Here is a 16,382-nt window from a genome sequence, read left to right as displayed (position 1 = left end):
TCAAGGAATAAAAAGTTTTTACTTAATTGATTTTGCTCCCATTACAAAAATAAGCATCCACAGCACATTTATTTAATGTTTAAATTACTTCATATTTTTACATAACCTGAAAAGAAAATATATTTATCCCACATACAGTAATAGTAAACAAGTGCATTATTTCAAACATTAAAAATAAATCTTTTAACCGAGTCTGTACAACAGATAAATAGAATTATATCTACAATACTTAAGTTGTGAAGAACAAAAAAATTATCCCTCAAACTCACAGTTCCCTGTTACTCAAAATACTGGCATAGATGAAGGTTATGCAAGCTATCTCTGCCTGTGGTGTTCACCTACACCCTTTCCTTCAGTCACTCACAGGTATTGATCTAGGAGGTCAACTTCCCAGCCACGGGGAGTCAGGCACACACAGAACAAACAGCCGAGTATCTTTCCAGTAGTTTTAAAATACCTGGCAGGCTTTGTGAAACTGCTGAATTTGGGGCAAATGAATGATTTCTTTTTAGTCTTTTTATGATGAATGACTAGTCATTTTTTTAAAAAAACAAACCCATTTGAAGCCATTTTCATCAATTTTTTTGCATTTACTCATGGCTGCAAGTTTGAATTCAGTGTTTTACCTGGGCTAAGATCAAAAACATGCACATGACAGTACATATGGTATAACTTAGGATTCGTGTTCTTTATAATCATACACATGCTTGGAAAATAATAGTTTGCTCATGGTTTTGACTGCTAACAACTAATCAGGAGAAGAATGAAAAAGCAATTACTTGAATCAAACCCACAGGCGGAAATGTCCGTAACTTCACTGATAAGTAGAATGTAAACGGCAGCATGTCACTGCCACACTGAAGGATTCTTTGTTTCAATTTTAGGGCTTTTTTGCTGAAGGAAACAGTTACTAAGAAAGATGGGCACTGCTGAAAAGGATGGGAAAAAAGGTTCCTCCAAACAGCTTCAATTTCATTTCAGTTGTAATTCCGAGACTCAGTCATCGGCACGCAACAAAACCACTCAGTCCTTCCTCATCATGATACCAACAGACTGACTTGCATCCTCGACTCACATCCTTTTAAATTATTAATACTAGATTGAATACGGCACTGGTTCCCTAATAAGACCTCATTCGAGGTCACCTACAGACACAGGGTTCAATGATCACCATCCCCCTATTCTCCCATTTCCTTAAGATCTGATGGAGTGGGTATAATGCGATTTCAGCTGAAAAGGTCTTCCAAAAAATTCTCCATCTTGAACTCAGTCTCTGAAAATTATTCATATGTTGGTTCATGGGGATTATACAGAGAACTACACTCAGTTAGATGAATTAGTTGAAAATCTGAGAATAACAAAACAATTTCAGGGAAAAAAAAATTTCTTTATAAAAAAAGTCATCTTTCACCATATTTGCTGAAAATGTCTTAAATTTCTAAAAAAACTCCAGAAAATATGTAAACTTGTATAAAGTTCAATCATTGAACTGATGATTAATTTTTATCTCCACGTATAAAGGGTTTCATATAATGTACTATTTCCACCCAAAATACTGATTTCTAAACAAAAAATTATCCTTTTATTCAGAAAAATACCATGGTTTCACATCAGCTAAGGGTGTCCATTCCAAAGGATCACAAGTTTGCTCAGTTTTGTTCCGCCTGGGAATGATGGCAGCGTGTTAGGTGCAGGCTGTGTGCTCCAAACACCCACTCTTCATTTGGCTCCCCCAGTGCCAGGTTAGTTCCGTGATATGCCCATGATATTGCTAAACCACTTCACCTCTTCGTGTCATGTTTAAACAGGTATGTAAACAGAAACATACATCCAGTAGAAAAGACTCATTTTCACATGCAATTCTGTACAGTGCACTCTTGTTTCTCAGATTATTTGAGAAGGCTATTTCCACACAAAATATGTACATTTGCACTATATACATTTTCCACACGCTTAATTTAAATGTCTTCCTGTACCTCCAGTTGAGAATTTTTGTTCAGGCACAAAGTAAACCTGAAGAAAGTTTCCAAGTTAATGCCTTGACTGATCTTGCATTGCTGAGAAGAGGTGTAGTCCAGAAAAAAATCCAGCTACGCATAGCAACCTTTTCAGCAGAGTTGAGTTATCTTTAGGAACCACGATCTGTGCTAGATCATTAGTGATCTGAGAAATTTCATGTGCCACACACACAAATATAAAAGTGCTGACAAGAACATTAAACATTGGATATCCAGGAATGAGCACCAAGATCCCCTTTGTGTCTGCTGCCAGCCAAATATGGTATTGGCAAATGAAAAGCTGAAAGAAAAAAGAATGTGTTCAATAATACTTACATAAAAATATTTTTACTTATCTAAAAACATATAATTATTGCATCTACTCACACACTTCTGTTTAAATCAGAAGCTGCTTTTCACATGTTTTCACTGTAAGACTAAACTATGCACTTCCTAGAACACAGAGTGAAATGGGTTTGCTTGGCCCTTAACCAAACAGAGCTCTGGGAGCTCTGTCAGAGCAGGGGAGGAATCCACCTCTGTTCAGTGACTGTCCCTCTGCTGTGGGTCTGAACTAACATGCCTGCAAGGAAGAGAGAATGCTTCAACTTCTGATGAAGGCACAGGTCTCTGGAGTTGAGCAGCAACCTAAAGTTCATCAGGAATTGGAAGAGTGGAACATGATCCTTTAAAAAAACAAAATCACGCACTACATATACACTGTATTAAAATTAATTTCTCCTATATTTTAGCAATACAATTAAATTTAACATTTAATATCACCAAACAGCAAATAAAATGGGAAGCAAGACAATTCCTAGTTTCAAAATATAAACTTAATAGAATATATAACATATGCTCTAACAAGGGTTTTGTTTGTAAAGTTACATTTGTTAATTATTCACAAAAAGCTTTCTAGGGCAAACTCATTTATAAGTGTATTTAGACACAGCACAAGAATTAACTTGCTACTGTGACCACTGCTATTTCAGTTGTGATTTTTAAGTATTACAGAAGCTATAATGCTAAAAGAGGTCAAACACCACAGCATGGTATTGAGTAAGCCAATAAATGTTTTCACTATTTATATGTTATATGACCATTTAGATAATAAAACCACTTCATATTTCTAAGTTTCCATTCACTGTACTTCTGGTCATTCTACTTACCTCTAAAGAAATTTTGCCAAACCAGGCAAAGAACGAGCTATACACAGATCGGACATATCCAGGAATGTTCCTGATGAGGATGAAAGCTAAAATCTTTTTTTTATAAAAAAGTAAAATAAAAAAATAATCAGCTGTGGATGACAAACCAATTACAAACACATGAAAGGTTCATTCATATTCACTGCCTTAAGTGAACTGCATCATGCATTAAAATTTCTTTAATACCTATATAAACCAAACCAAAGTCCATGGATTTTATACTTAACAATGTAGGCATTGAAACTGAAAACCTCTTACACACATTCTTACAGCACAGCAAGTCACATTTACATCTCCAGTTGATGGCCTTGATGTTGACAGGTGTTACTATATGGTTACTAGGCACGGTCACAGAACATGTTACACCGTGCCAGCCTAAAATGAAGGTGGCCACAAATGTGAATTAACCCTCAATTTTTAAAGACAGGGTGTCAAGATGGACAAATTAATACTAAAAAATTAAGTCACACATGCTGCCCTCCAGGAAAGGAGGACAAACTATTAAAAAAAAAACAGAGGGCACAGGATCAGACAGGTGGTGTATAGTGAGGCAGGGGACACAGCAAGTGGAAAAGCTACATTTAAGAAAACCACATGTATGCCTCTGTGGCTGAGCTCCTCTCTCAATAAAAGTGACTACAGGGTCCCCTAGGCTGCTTCCTATACTAATACCTCCCAAACACTTGTGCTTTTCTGCAGCTTTCTTCTTTTCCGCTGCTATGCATGAATAGTCAAAAGTTGTGTCTGGACTGAAATGGTGCATATGAAACACACAGAGTGACATGCAGGTTAATCAAAAGCACAGTCATGGTTGTCCAATTTCACTTTTTAAAGGCAATGAAAAATCCAGCAATGTCATTAAACTCTTTTTCACTTTCAGACATGAGAATGAAGTGCAATATCTGACATTTCACACTAGGGCACAAATATATTAAAATACAAATTTTAAAAAAGACCAAAAAAGGACTATAAACTATAATTATACTTACCTGCACCACAGAAACAGAAGGATGTAGCTCATTGCACTCTGTCTTGTTTTTACAGCTACTAGCCCAGATAGAGTAAGTCTAAAAGATAAAAAAAAATCAGTCTATGTAGCAATTATATGTAACATTTAAAAATGAAACAAGTATACTATTTTGGATTGCTTCAGCAATAGTTGGTTCGCTAAGATGTAGGACACTAGTAGAAAAAAACCCCATATAACTGGCTTAGTTTTGTGTTTCTCTCAAATTCTTTGCAACTGATAAATACCACACTTATTCATACAAGTTTTTTCATCACAAATAGGCAAGCAATCAAGAGTGGAGATCAGAGCTACATTATCTACCATGTTATTTTTATGATCCAATTTTCTTGTTATGTTTGCAATGAACTGAAAGAGTGATGCTGTTTTCATCTACAGTTGACTGAACAGAAAAATACTGCAGTGAGTAGATAGGTAGGGCTGTACAGAAAAAATAGCTGAAATATCTCCAGATCAAGATTTTATATCTTAAATCACTGTATTTTCTAAAAAAGAACTTCAGAAAACTTACTCTTTAGGTATTTCCAAACCTGGTTCTACTAGGTTATAGTAGATACGTACCAAAAAGGAGACAATTGAAATAAATAATAAAACATTTGAAAGTCTGTTGGAGAAAAGAGGATCTCCTTTTCCTTCTGATATCATCTGACGTTTCTGCAATGCCAGATAAATAAAAGCAAACAGCATCCCATGAAAAACCACCTGTAAAAGACAAACAAAATGCAATGAGTGTTTCATGGCTTTTAGAAGTAGTTAAGGTACAAACTCTTAGAAGAAATGCTACAGTTTAAAGCCACATTTCAAAAGTTCCTTTGCCAGATTAACTAAAGCAAACAAAAACAGACTTTCTGCACTAGGTAGTCATAAACTGCAATTTTAACTCAAAAACTATAATGCTTTAGAGAGCATTAAAGACAGAACAATGAAATTTCAAGAAGCTTTCAAGTACCTACTATGCCCTCTGCAATCTATGCCAGCGTTGAAAAAGGCTTTCTCTGGGGAAAAAACACAAGCCTCTGGCTTTCTCCCAAGTTGGCAGGTGAAAACATACAAGAAGCAGGACAAGTGTTTCCCTCTCTCAGAGACACAATTCTTCAACAGAGTGTTTTGCGATCTTATGCCAAGTTCTCATTAACTGCCTACATGAGGCTGTTTGAGGCCCACGCTGTGCTTCTCCTCCTACTTATTGTGAGCCCTTCCCTTCAGCAGCACCACAGAACACACACAGGTCACAGCAACGGAGCCCCGAGTCCAAAACACCACCACAGACGTGCTGCTGCTGCTGGGGGCAGCCCAGGGTGTGACAATGGTGTGCTCTCCAAATTTCAGTTACTGAAGAGCCCCAGGGGGAGAAGCATGTGAGTGATCCTGTTAAGGGTAAGTTTAGCAGACAAATGCTCCCATCACAGAAACTGCACTTACCTTTACCAAGATGGCAAAAAAATAAACTGACATCTCCCTGTTCTATTCCCCCACACTGCAAGGCCAGTAACTGGGAAAAAAAGCACTTTCCCAATGATAAACCATTTAAAAATATGTGCAAGAATAGTCTGGTTTGGCCATCAAGACCCTGATTTTAATGTTTTAAAGATTATCTTAAATATATTCTTAATTGATACAACTTTCAAGAATTATTTTTAAGAAAGCTACCACAGTAATTTGCCTTCTATTTCAACAGCCTGAAGTGCTACAGGTATTCTATTTTCACAGTAAAATTTCTAAGAAAAGACAAATCTACAACACTTTATGGCTTCAACTGCAGAACTAAAACGAACGCAGCTTAGGCTTTTATTAAACACTGGGGCAAACTCCTGTTTTCTCTGGAGAAAATGAAAACAATCCCCCCTTCCCCAATTAAAAAATACTCTTAAAAGACCAGTAACAATTAATGCAAATGTTACATACATAGCGATCCAGCTTCCACCTAAACCACCATTCATAGACATTCCCATTCAGTTCAAAACACTTGGACAATGGCCAAAATGAAAATATCTTCTCAAATGTACCCTGTAAAAGATAAACATGGGAAAACCATTAACACTGATGTCAGCTGTATTTACTAAATTTAAATCAATATGCTGTCTCTAACATTATTCCATCCCTATTTCACTGGCTACATCACATTAGCAAAATAACAGGGTTCTTGGAGAGAGGGAAGAGGGAAGAGGGAAGAGGGAAGAGGGAAGAGGGAAGAGGGAAGAGGGAAGAGGGAAGAGGGAAGAGGGAAGAGGGAAGAGGGAAGAGGGAAGAGGGAAGAGGGAAGAGGGAAGAGGGAAGAGGGAAGAGGGAAGAGGGAAGAGGGAAGAGGGAAGAGGGAAGAGGGAAGAGGGAAGAGGGAAGAGGGAAGAGGGAAGAGGGAAGAGGGAAGAGGGAAGAGGGAAGAACTTCCTCACATGAGAATGGGTTTAGTTTTGCCTCCTGTAAAGGTATTGACATGCTTTCCATTTTGTACTGCTGACTTAAAGGGAGAGATCCATTGACATGCTGCAATAACGAACATGCACTTTTACAGAAGATTACAGTTCAACAGGCTTAGAACCAATGAGGGATTAAAACCACACAAACTCCTCTGTAAGATCCTAGAATGACAAACCCTGCCCTGATTTCTGTCACCTGTACTCACTGTATACAGTAAGTCCCTAATTTAGCCTGTGAACTAGACTTTTGATGAGGTATGAAAGCCAGCACTAGGTCTCTAAGAGGCACAGGTCTTCATTGCCATATCACCACATGTATCACCATTATGCTGGCAAAACCCAGGAATTTAAGCACATCAAAAACCCCCACCACCTCAAACCCAAAGCATAGACTTCTACATTTATTACATTTGTAGTAGTAGTACACAGAAAACGTGTCAAGATAACAAACCAATGAGTAAGATACAGAATTGTGGATTTTTTTAGCATCCACACCAATTCAAACACAAAAAGAAACCAAGGTTCTTTTCCTTTTTTTATGCTGTATTTATGATACTGGAACAAATACACAAGTTATGAGCACGTTAAAAAGTAGAGACATGTAATAATACACTCTTAGGTAATTAAGGATAAAAATAGTAAAGATTTACAAACCTGAGAATATGACAGAAAATAAATGCATGTCAGTAAGCAAATCAGTTTCAGCAGTAAACCCAAGTGCCACAGGCAGTTCCCTGAGGAAAAAATAAATTAATCATTATACTGTCATTAATTTTTCAATAGCAAAACCCAAGACACATTAAATAATAATTGCCAGTTATTTAGTGTAGCTATGCTTTGTAATAGATCCATTCATAAATAAATGCTTGAATATTACCAGAAATATTTTATCACTATCTACATTTAAATTTTACTTTAAGCAATTAAAATAAACATTCACAGCAATTAACAACCTATTAATCCTAAATTAAGCCTCATGTCTAAGGCAGGAACCACATATATACAGAAAGATGAGAATTTAGGTATTCAAATAGAAAGTCTGTTTTAAAACCTCTGCTTTCCCAAACACTCTGCTTACTCTAGGTGAATGTAAATAAATAAATACATAAAAATGCCATGTGAAACAAGTAGAGAAAATATTGTTCATTTTTGAGGTACTGGTTGTACTCTAAAGCTCAACTGAAGGTTATTAAAGACAAGTATCTTATTAAAAGAAGTCTGAGAAACTACTCCTCAAAGCCATCAACTGATATTAAGCTTTAATGAAGCCTCAACCTTGCAAGAGAAATCATGTCTCTCTCCTGCCATATAAACTGGCAGCAGTAAACAGGGACATAAACAACTGAAAGCTGGTATTAAAAGATTTTCTAGTTTCACAGTACACTATTGCCCTGAAGTACATGAGTCATTTCTGTTTCTGGAACAGAAGTGCCTTTGTAGAAAAAAACCCTGAAGCTCTTTGCCTTCGAGATATCTTGTAAAACTTGTCTTTAAGTGTATTTTTGCAACATCTATTCCTAGTATGTATTTGGTATATTTCATCATCATATCTGCAGAATATCAAATGGGGATATTCCTCAATCAATAGGGAAAGAAGATTTAAGACTTTCAAAGTTTTAGTTCTAATTTAGGTGAATTAAATAATAAGCATTTGCCATGATGACAGCTTTTCAATGAATAGCAATGCATAAAATAAGCTAGGATTTCACTTTGTGTTTAAAATATTTGTATCAGAAGACATACTTTTGATAGCTCATTTAGTCTAAGATACTAAGATGATAAACTCCATGTTCTTACTTAGCCAGATATGGCAGAATTGGTGCTCAAGATGGAGGAGGTACATTGACATGACACAGTCTCAGCAAGCACAGATAGTAGAACCTATGGTGTTAATTTGTATTCAGTAATATTTCAATTCTTGCAATGCTTGATGAAACACATTTCTGATGATCAAAACCTATTAAAAATATTCTAATATGACTGTAACCAGAGGCAGAGTTTAGTTATAACCTGTTAACTTTTTCAACTGACATAATTCATCTGTGACAAACTGTATTTTTGTGAACAGCTATTCTGTGGTGCAAAGAGACTGAGATCTACTAACAGTTCCATTTTCTATATGATTACTGTTGCAGTAACAGGCAAATGTTTTATAGCAGAAAGAAAAAAATCTTACCATTTGCTTTCTTCTGGACGATCTGAGGCCATATAGCTAAGGTGGCATAAATTATCATGAACCAAACAGTGACTAATGGCACAAAGTAGTAGAACTGGTAAGGTCGGTCCATCACTATGCACAGTACCACAACTAAGAAGTTGAGACGAAATAAAACCTGAAGGGTGTCAGAGGAGAGACAAAAGAGGATGTATGAACTGGAAGGCAAAGCTGAGAGATGTGGGGGACGTGTTTCTCTAGCACTGCACAAAAATATCTATGTATTTTACATCTCACATGCTGATAATATTTCAGTTGAAACATGGGTAAGTATGTCAGGGAACTTCAACAGTGCAATATAAGAGTGCAGGCTCATTATGTGGTTCTGGACTGGTCCTACACTGGCCTGCTTGGGTAGACATTGCAATGAAAATAAGGTTAACCAGATCTAACTATTTCCCAGGCTGAGGACCAAGTATTCCAGTTGCTGGATGCTGTTAATGTGTCTGTTTTGACTCCCATAGCTACCTGGGCTAGTCAGTTAAAAGCGAGGTAATGCCATTACCAGCACTGCAATTAGGCTGGAGACACAGGTTCAATAAGCACAATGACCTGAGTTACAAGACAATGTAACATTTAACAGCAATAAAAGATACAGACTTAAAAAAATACAAACTGCTATAGTACATGCTGCAAAATCTGTGAGGGAAGCCACAAAAACAGGTATGTTCCCCAGTACTGTTATGGTGTGAAAATTAATTTTCTGTATTAACAAATGTAGGCTCCAATACACCATCTTTGGAAGCTTGTCTGGATCATTATTTATGTATTATGATATATTGCAAATTGCTATTGCAATGGAAATTCCATTGCTATTTAAGAAAATATTTGTCTTGATATTTTAGAGTATACATACTTAAATTTTTTACATTATAAGTATCGTTTATACACTTTAGGTTTGTATTAGGTAAACACTGTCAATTAAACAGATTAGATTACATAGACACAACAGCCATTTTTAATGCGCAAACCTTGGTTAAGTGATCTGATATCACATTATTTAGAGAGGATGGATATAGTATGGATATTCTGAGATCTGAGCGAACTTATTTATAAAAACAGTTGAGTCAATATTCTTACCTGACACACTCTGTATACACCAAAGTCCCCTTTTATCCAAAAATACGAGAAGTGCCCATAACCTGTTTGGAACAGATACGCGGCAACCAGAACTCGAATGTGCATGTACACAGGCAAAAACTGTTAAGAAAAATAAAGTACCTTTTATGAATGGCCACATAAATGCCTTTGTATTTTCCTTCCCCACCCGTATTTTGTGTTTTTTCTCCAATGCAGTAAATCAGATTTAACTAAGAAAAGAAACCTTATGGTACATTTCCCTGTTTCTTACTAAGCTCTTCTGGTACCCTAACCTCTTTTGATGTTAAAATCAATTTCTTCTATTTATTGCTCTACATTTAGCATATTCTAAATACCAGTTAAGAAAGACTTATTAAAGGTTCTTTGAAAGATCACCTTCAACAGTTTCAAGTTCAGAACACAAAAAAGAATGTTGCTAGCAATTAAAAATAAATTCTACACAGAGGAAACAAGTACATTTTTTCACTGGTCAAATAATGTATATAATGTTTTTATCAATCAAATCTACACTTAAATAGAGAGAAAAACTAATTCTGCTAACACCATGCTTAAAACTACAGGAATTTAATTCTAATGCACAATTATACTATCTTTCTTTGCAAGTAACATACCCAAATTGCATTCTCACTAAAAAAAACAAAAACACCCAAAACCCCCAAACAAATAAAAAAACTTGAAATCACTTACAGTGCTTGCTCCAGAGATATGATAAATCAAAATTACAAGTTGCATCCAGCCCTTCCATTCATCAGTCTGTTCTCTATTTAACACTTTAGTCTAATGCAAAACAAAACAAGAGTGTTGCTATTCCAAAAAGAACAAAGAAAAAAAGTGAGGAGCAAAAGTTCAAAGCAATAAACCACTTTATGGGTAAACAGGTCTCATCTGGAAAAGTCTTCTGCCTAGTGACACACCTCTACCAGATTTTAACAAGATCTACACTCTCTTATAGCTGAGCTCTGCTCACTTCCAATTTGACCATGTGAGAATGGCTAAAGTGCTCACAGCCATATGGTTTCCAAAAGCTTTTGTATCCAATTCCATGCAAACATTACATTGCTTGCAAAGGCATTTTTGCAGATGAGTTATATTGACTTAAAAAAAATTAACTTGCAGTATTTAGCAATTGGTTGTTTGCACACAAATTAGGGAACAACATAATAAGCTGGATGTCAACATGATCATTACCTCTTTGGTATTTTCAGTATAAAATACCCCCAAAACCAAGATATAGATGATCGGTATGAAGAAAGATGAATGTGTGTAAAATTTATTTTCCTTCATGAAAAGATTCGCTCTGTCACATAGATAAAAATAGGTCATGATTAGACCAAGTTTGCAAAAGGAGTGTAAAAGCATCTCTAAAGTGGAAACGTTAGGCGTGCTGATGGCAGGTTTCTTCTCCTCTCCACTTTCCAGATCAGTACCAGATTTGTTCTTCCGATAATTATTCCGATGCATTAAACTGATAATTAAATATCCAATAATGGACAAAGTAAAGAAACAGAAAGCTATCTTCTGTATCAGAGTCAGAGGAGGCTGAGGCTGGCAGCAGGAGCCATCAATGGGCTTCATTATCTTATTGCAGTAGACATTCATAAGAATCATTGCATTCTGTCAAAAAAATAAGCAATTTCATTAATTAGTCTCTAACAAATAAGTTATCATTTCCATAATAAGAAATTTTCTTCTAGATTATGCACAGACATAAAACATGTGCACTTGTGGTGAGATGACACTTAGTTCAGTATGTACTTTAAAGCAAATGAAACCTGCAAAGGCGTGGAACCCAAAGTGTCACAACCGGAAAGCTCTTTCACAAGAAGGGCACACTGACAACACTCAGAGGGACTCATTGCATGCATATACATATTGGTAAGCTAAAGAGAAGAAATAAAGTCAGAGGCACTCCATTCAACCAGGAAGGTGTATATTGTGTATTTTCCCTACTTCTTCATCCCTTTTAGCAATCAAAATTTTCCAGACAGAGAGGCAGAAATTTAAGACTTACTTCTTTGCACTGCTTTACAAGTCATTATCACCTTAAGTGATTCATGTACATGAAGGCAAGAAGTTTGCACTCAGAATCTAAAAGATCTAGTGGATTAACAATATTTTAAAATAGCTATACACTAATGCTATTATGTTTTTTTTTAAATTCCTCTAAAACCGACTGCACTCCCATATTCTGGAATTTTCTGAAAAAATTTCCTGATGAATGCAGTCCTCATTACATTCATACTGTCTGCCATTTCAGAACATTCACTTCAAATCTTGTTTTACTAGTATTATTTTTCAATGTTGACCAGTGATAAACACTTACTGTATCTCTGCTTGATTCAGGGAGATGCAGGCCATCTGCAGACTTCATGATAGTTTCTTGTGCTATCAATTTTGATACACTGAACACTTTAACTTTAGCTTTGGAATTTCGGGAGCTGCTGTTCAGAATACGAACAGCTGCTTCATTATAAGCATCTATTTTCTCATTAGTGATCATTTTCCGACTTTCACTCAGCATATCTTCATAAACAGGATCTGAATTTCAAAGGACAAAGAATGAGCACATTAATCTTCTGCTTGTCAAAGACATTTGCTTAGCTCAGGTTGTACAGGCTCCTTTCACTTAGGTGGCCACAATTGTTTAATGGTACAAAAAACGTACAGCACGGAATAAGTGACTGCTACAGTTACTAGAACCATTTATGATGAAATGTTCTTATTGCCACTCTCTAGTCATGCATATATTTTTATAGATTAGAAAGCTCTGGCCAGACGTGAATGCCTGTTAAATTTCCCCGAACACTTTAAAAGCATATAATGCTGGAGTGCAGAGCTGCTTATGCCTTCTCTCAGTAATGGAATCCCACAAGAAAAGTCTCCAAAGGAAAGATGACAGAAGACAAGCAGCAGAATAGACATACAGTAAAAAATACATAACTCTCTCGAACCTGGTTTCCGTGGAAAAACCTGCTTTTCATTTCTCTAAGTCACAGTTCATAAGCATATTCTATTTGTTCCTGTTGATTCCAGTTTAACTGATGGCAGCATCTCAGTTTTACAGAAAAATGGACAACTTAATTGCTTACAGGTTTCAGAAATTATGTAAAGCTTAACACCAAAGCTATACAGGGTTCTAGATCAAAAGGTCAGATGGGTATCAGTAAGTTGCCTTAGCAACAGAAAGGCGGGATGTGTGTGACAGCTAATTGTTTCTGTTATAAACATGAGTTTGAAAGGAATGTGAGAAGATTAATTTGTTGATTCAGATTTAACTCTAGAACCATCTTTGATAGGAACTTGTAAAGGTACAGCTGGGTATATTACTATCAGGTCTCAAAATATGCCTGTATTTCTAACTGAGGTGATGATAATCTAAAATGCTGTGTTCTATGCCAGAGAAACCACGAGCACATTCCACCTGCGAGCTTACTGCTCAGTGTTAGGGACATAATTTAGATTAATGAAAGAAAAGCAAAAGAAGGTAAGCTTGGTGCTATGATAAAAATCTCACAGACTCATTATGAACCATGATTGCTGATCTCAGTGTACAGAACCAAGTTTCACTCTACAAACTTAAATTCTCTGTATTCTCAAGAGTATGTCTATTCATTCTAGACACACACAGAGGATGCACTTGTTGAACCTCTCCTATTATTAATGTAATTTGAACATTTATTAGAACAAAATCACAGGAATACTGCTGTTTCATGTGCTTGTGTTCTTGAGTCCCAAGAGGCACATATAGAGCACAGCACAGGGAGCACAGACCTGGCACATTGAGTCAGAGTAAGCTAACAAAGAATTAAGAGTTCCTAAGGCAAAAGATTGTCCTGAGAGAGCTTTGAAATCTCCATCCTAGTAGAAGCTAGTTATCTATCAGCTAGTTAAGACTACAAGGAAAGTCAGACTGTTCAACCAACACCCTTTTAAATCTGCAAGTAAGCAGTATGGACTAAGTTTTCTATATCCAACAAAGTAATGATTTATCAGACAGTGACAGCACAAATTGTTACCTACTGTTCATTACTTTACCTTGTAAGACCCAGTAAACATCACTACTTTTTGCTAATTTTTCCAAAAGAGGTGCAACTGAAGTGATATTGATTTTATATTGTGCAAGGGCTTCATTGCTGCCATTGTGAATCTTGATAGACCACTGAAGAAATAAAAAAATAAGTTCAGAACCTGTAGGTCTGAGGACCCTTAATTAACTGGTTCCCTTGCTCTGCTAGTAACTATTTTTCATTATTTCTACATAGCTAGATTTCTTTGGGTTTCTATTCAGAAGTGCTAAAAAATTTCTTTCGGACCAAGCACCTGTCTAAACAGGTAATTACATTCAAATAGACCACTTAAATGCAGAGTATATAACATGCACATAGCATATATTTGACTTTTCGCAAATTAAATGACACAAGATATTCAAAGTCTCCCGACTTTAATGAACAATGACGTAGCAAGGCCAGTCTCATTATCTAAAAAGCATGTCCACTTTGGTCAATTCTGCTCTAGGAAAACTGACCACAGCAAGAAATGCACACAAACAAAACTTGATAGTGGTATCGAGTGCCAGTATTTCCATCTCTTTTGTAGATACTCACAAAGAAAAAAAAAACAAAACAAAAAGAGCTGTTTTAATTTGTGGTTTATCTTCTAAATTAAATGACTGGGAGAATACGACAGCCACAGAAGAATTCCTCCTAACTTCTTAAAAGAATTTCCCACACTGTAGGAAAAATGGACTTAGGGGTTTAAGTATTACTGTATCTATCCTGATTTAGTTAAAAAGTGAAAAAAAACCACCAAAACAATGAGCCTGAATATAGTGAACTCACAGTTACTTCGAAATATCTACAAAAAAACTTTTATGTAAGCCAAGTACACTGATTAATGCACTTCCTTGTAATATTACTGAATATAAATTAATACTTCATGAAATCAAGTAACATGCAGCTGCTCTGAGAATTCACACACTGAAAAAAACCCCAAAACACTTGCTTTCTCCCACTAGTTAAATCTGTACTTGTTAAACATCTATGGTATTTAACAGACAGTAAAAAAGCATATTTTATTAATCTTATTGGTTTATTTGACTTTATTTATTTCTTATTCCATTCAACAGGAAGTCAGGAACTAAGAAGCAGGGCACTATAGTGACATTGTCACAGTGGCTCCTTTTCCCAAAATAAGCAAGCAACTGAGTTTTGTATGAGCTGGAGTTTCTCCAGTTTGTAAGACTTTACTTCTATTTATAAACTGTTATGCAGTTAACATCTTAAGACAGACATGTCCAGGCCAAAGCAGCATGACCAAACGGAGAGCTAAGATAAAAGGAAGCTTCAAAATGCTGACAAGTTCAAGAGAACAAACCAGTTTAATCTGAGGCAGGTTACCACACCAGTGTCAGCCATGCTGAGGTTGCTGATGTGTCTGGCTTCCGAATCCTTTTTTTTCTTTGCAAGTTCCTTAAAATAGGGAATGTTTATCTTTGTCCAACTCTAGATATCACTACTAATGTTTTGCAGAAATACACTGGTGTTAAGAAGAGCTGAGCCTCACGTACATATTGTTGGTTTGTATCTCGTGCTGTCCACAAAGGACAACAAGCTATGGCTAATTTATTATATATGAGTAAAGGAAATTATTTAGCTAAGAGTCCTGTAGTTTTGCAACCTGATGTTCTGCATGCCAGAACACTATCCATGTATCATGGCATCTTCTGTGTGAACTACAACAACTCATTCTAGTAATACATGCTACATTCTCAGACTGAGAGAAGACATTCAAGACTTAGAGTGATTCCTAAAGCTCAAATATTTATGTGGATCCTACAGAAGGTGGGAATTTAGAGGTTCACGTAAAGGAAAAAGAGAATCCCTGATCTCTCAGGAAATGTGTGGTGTTCTCCATACACACATGACCTTCCCTCAAAGCTGAGGGAATTCACCCTTAGACTGGCATGCCCAGAAACTTCCAGATTGGTAGAATACTTGAACTGTCTCTAAACAAAACCGCTTTCAAACAATTTTAATGGAACACGTTTTTCCCCTTTTACATTTCAGCCGGTATTAAAATAAAATAGTTAATTCCTTTCACAAATTACAATTCCCAAGTTTTTGGAAGTAAGGGATATTAAACGTGGAAATAATGAGATGAGCATTTGTTTGACTCTTGGTTCTCAGTACCAGCAAACTATTAGAATAGAATACCTAAGAGGGGCTGTTAAATTCCATCTCAGGAAGTTTTAAAACATTGGTTGACTCCTGGAAAGTGCAACACAGGTATAACTGATCCTGCCTTGTGGCAAACCAGTGTTCTTCTGGTCCTTGTCAGCCTTGTTTTCTGTGACACTGAAGCACATAGCAGTGGTGGAAACTGCCAGTGGAACAAGATTTGGGAACCACAATCTCTTTG

At 36.2% G+C, this 16,382-nt stretch overlaps 1 protein-coding gene across 3 annotated transcripts in view; it reads right to left on the bottom strand.

Annotated features, from left to right (window-relative positions):
• Positions 1-16,382, bottom strand: part of CASD1 (CAS1 domain containing 1) — a 28,348-nt gene continuing 11,966 nt past the window's right edge. For all 3 annotated transcript variants that reach the window (XM_071560726.1, XM_071560728.1, XM_071560727.1), the window contains exons 7-18: positions 14,001-14,124; positions 12,289-12,503; positions 11,154-11,579; positions 10,653-10,742; positions 9,945-10,064; positions 8,826-8,982; positions 7,304-7,383; positions 6,138-6,239; positions 4,794-4,934; positions 4,195-4,272; positions 3,167-3,259; positions 1-2,298 (exon numbers count right to left, since the gene is read on the bottom strand). In XM_071560726.1, coding sequence (XP_071416827.1) covers positions 2,032-2,298; positions 3,167-3,259; positions 4,195-4,272; positions 4,794-4,934; positions 6,138-6,239; positions 7,304-7,383; positions 8,826-8,982; positions 9,945-10,064; positions 10,653-10,742; positions 11,154-11,579; positions 12,289-12,503; positions 14,001-14,124 — 1,893 coding nt within the window. In that variant the 3' untranslated portion in view covers positions 1-2,031. The remainder of the gene's footprint in view (positions 2,299-3,166; positions 3,260-4,194; positions 4,273-4,793; positions 4,935-6,137; positions 6,240-7,303; positions 7,384-8,825; positions 8,983-9,944; positions 10,065-10,652; positions 10,743-11,153; positions 11,580-12,288; positions 12,504-14,000; positions 14,125-16,382) is intronic.

The sequence above is a fragment of the Pithys albifrons genome, chromosome 7 (genome assembly GCF_047495875.1).
Source record: "Pithys albifrons albifrons isolate INPA30051 chromosome 7, PitAlb_v1, whole genome shotgun sequence".
NCBI lineage: Eukaryota > Metazoa > Chordata > Aves > Passeriformes > Thamnophilidae > Pithys > Pithys albifrons.
Note: the sequence above shows the minus strand (reverse complement) of the source record. Positions and strands in the feature narration are given on the sequence as shown.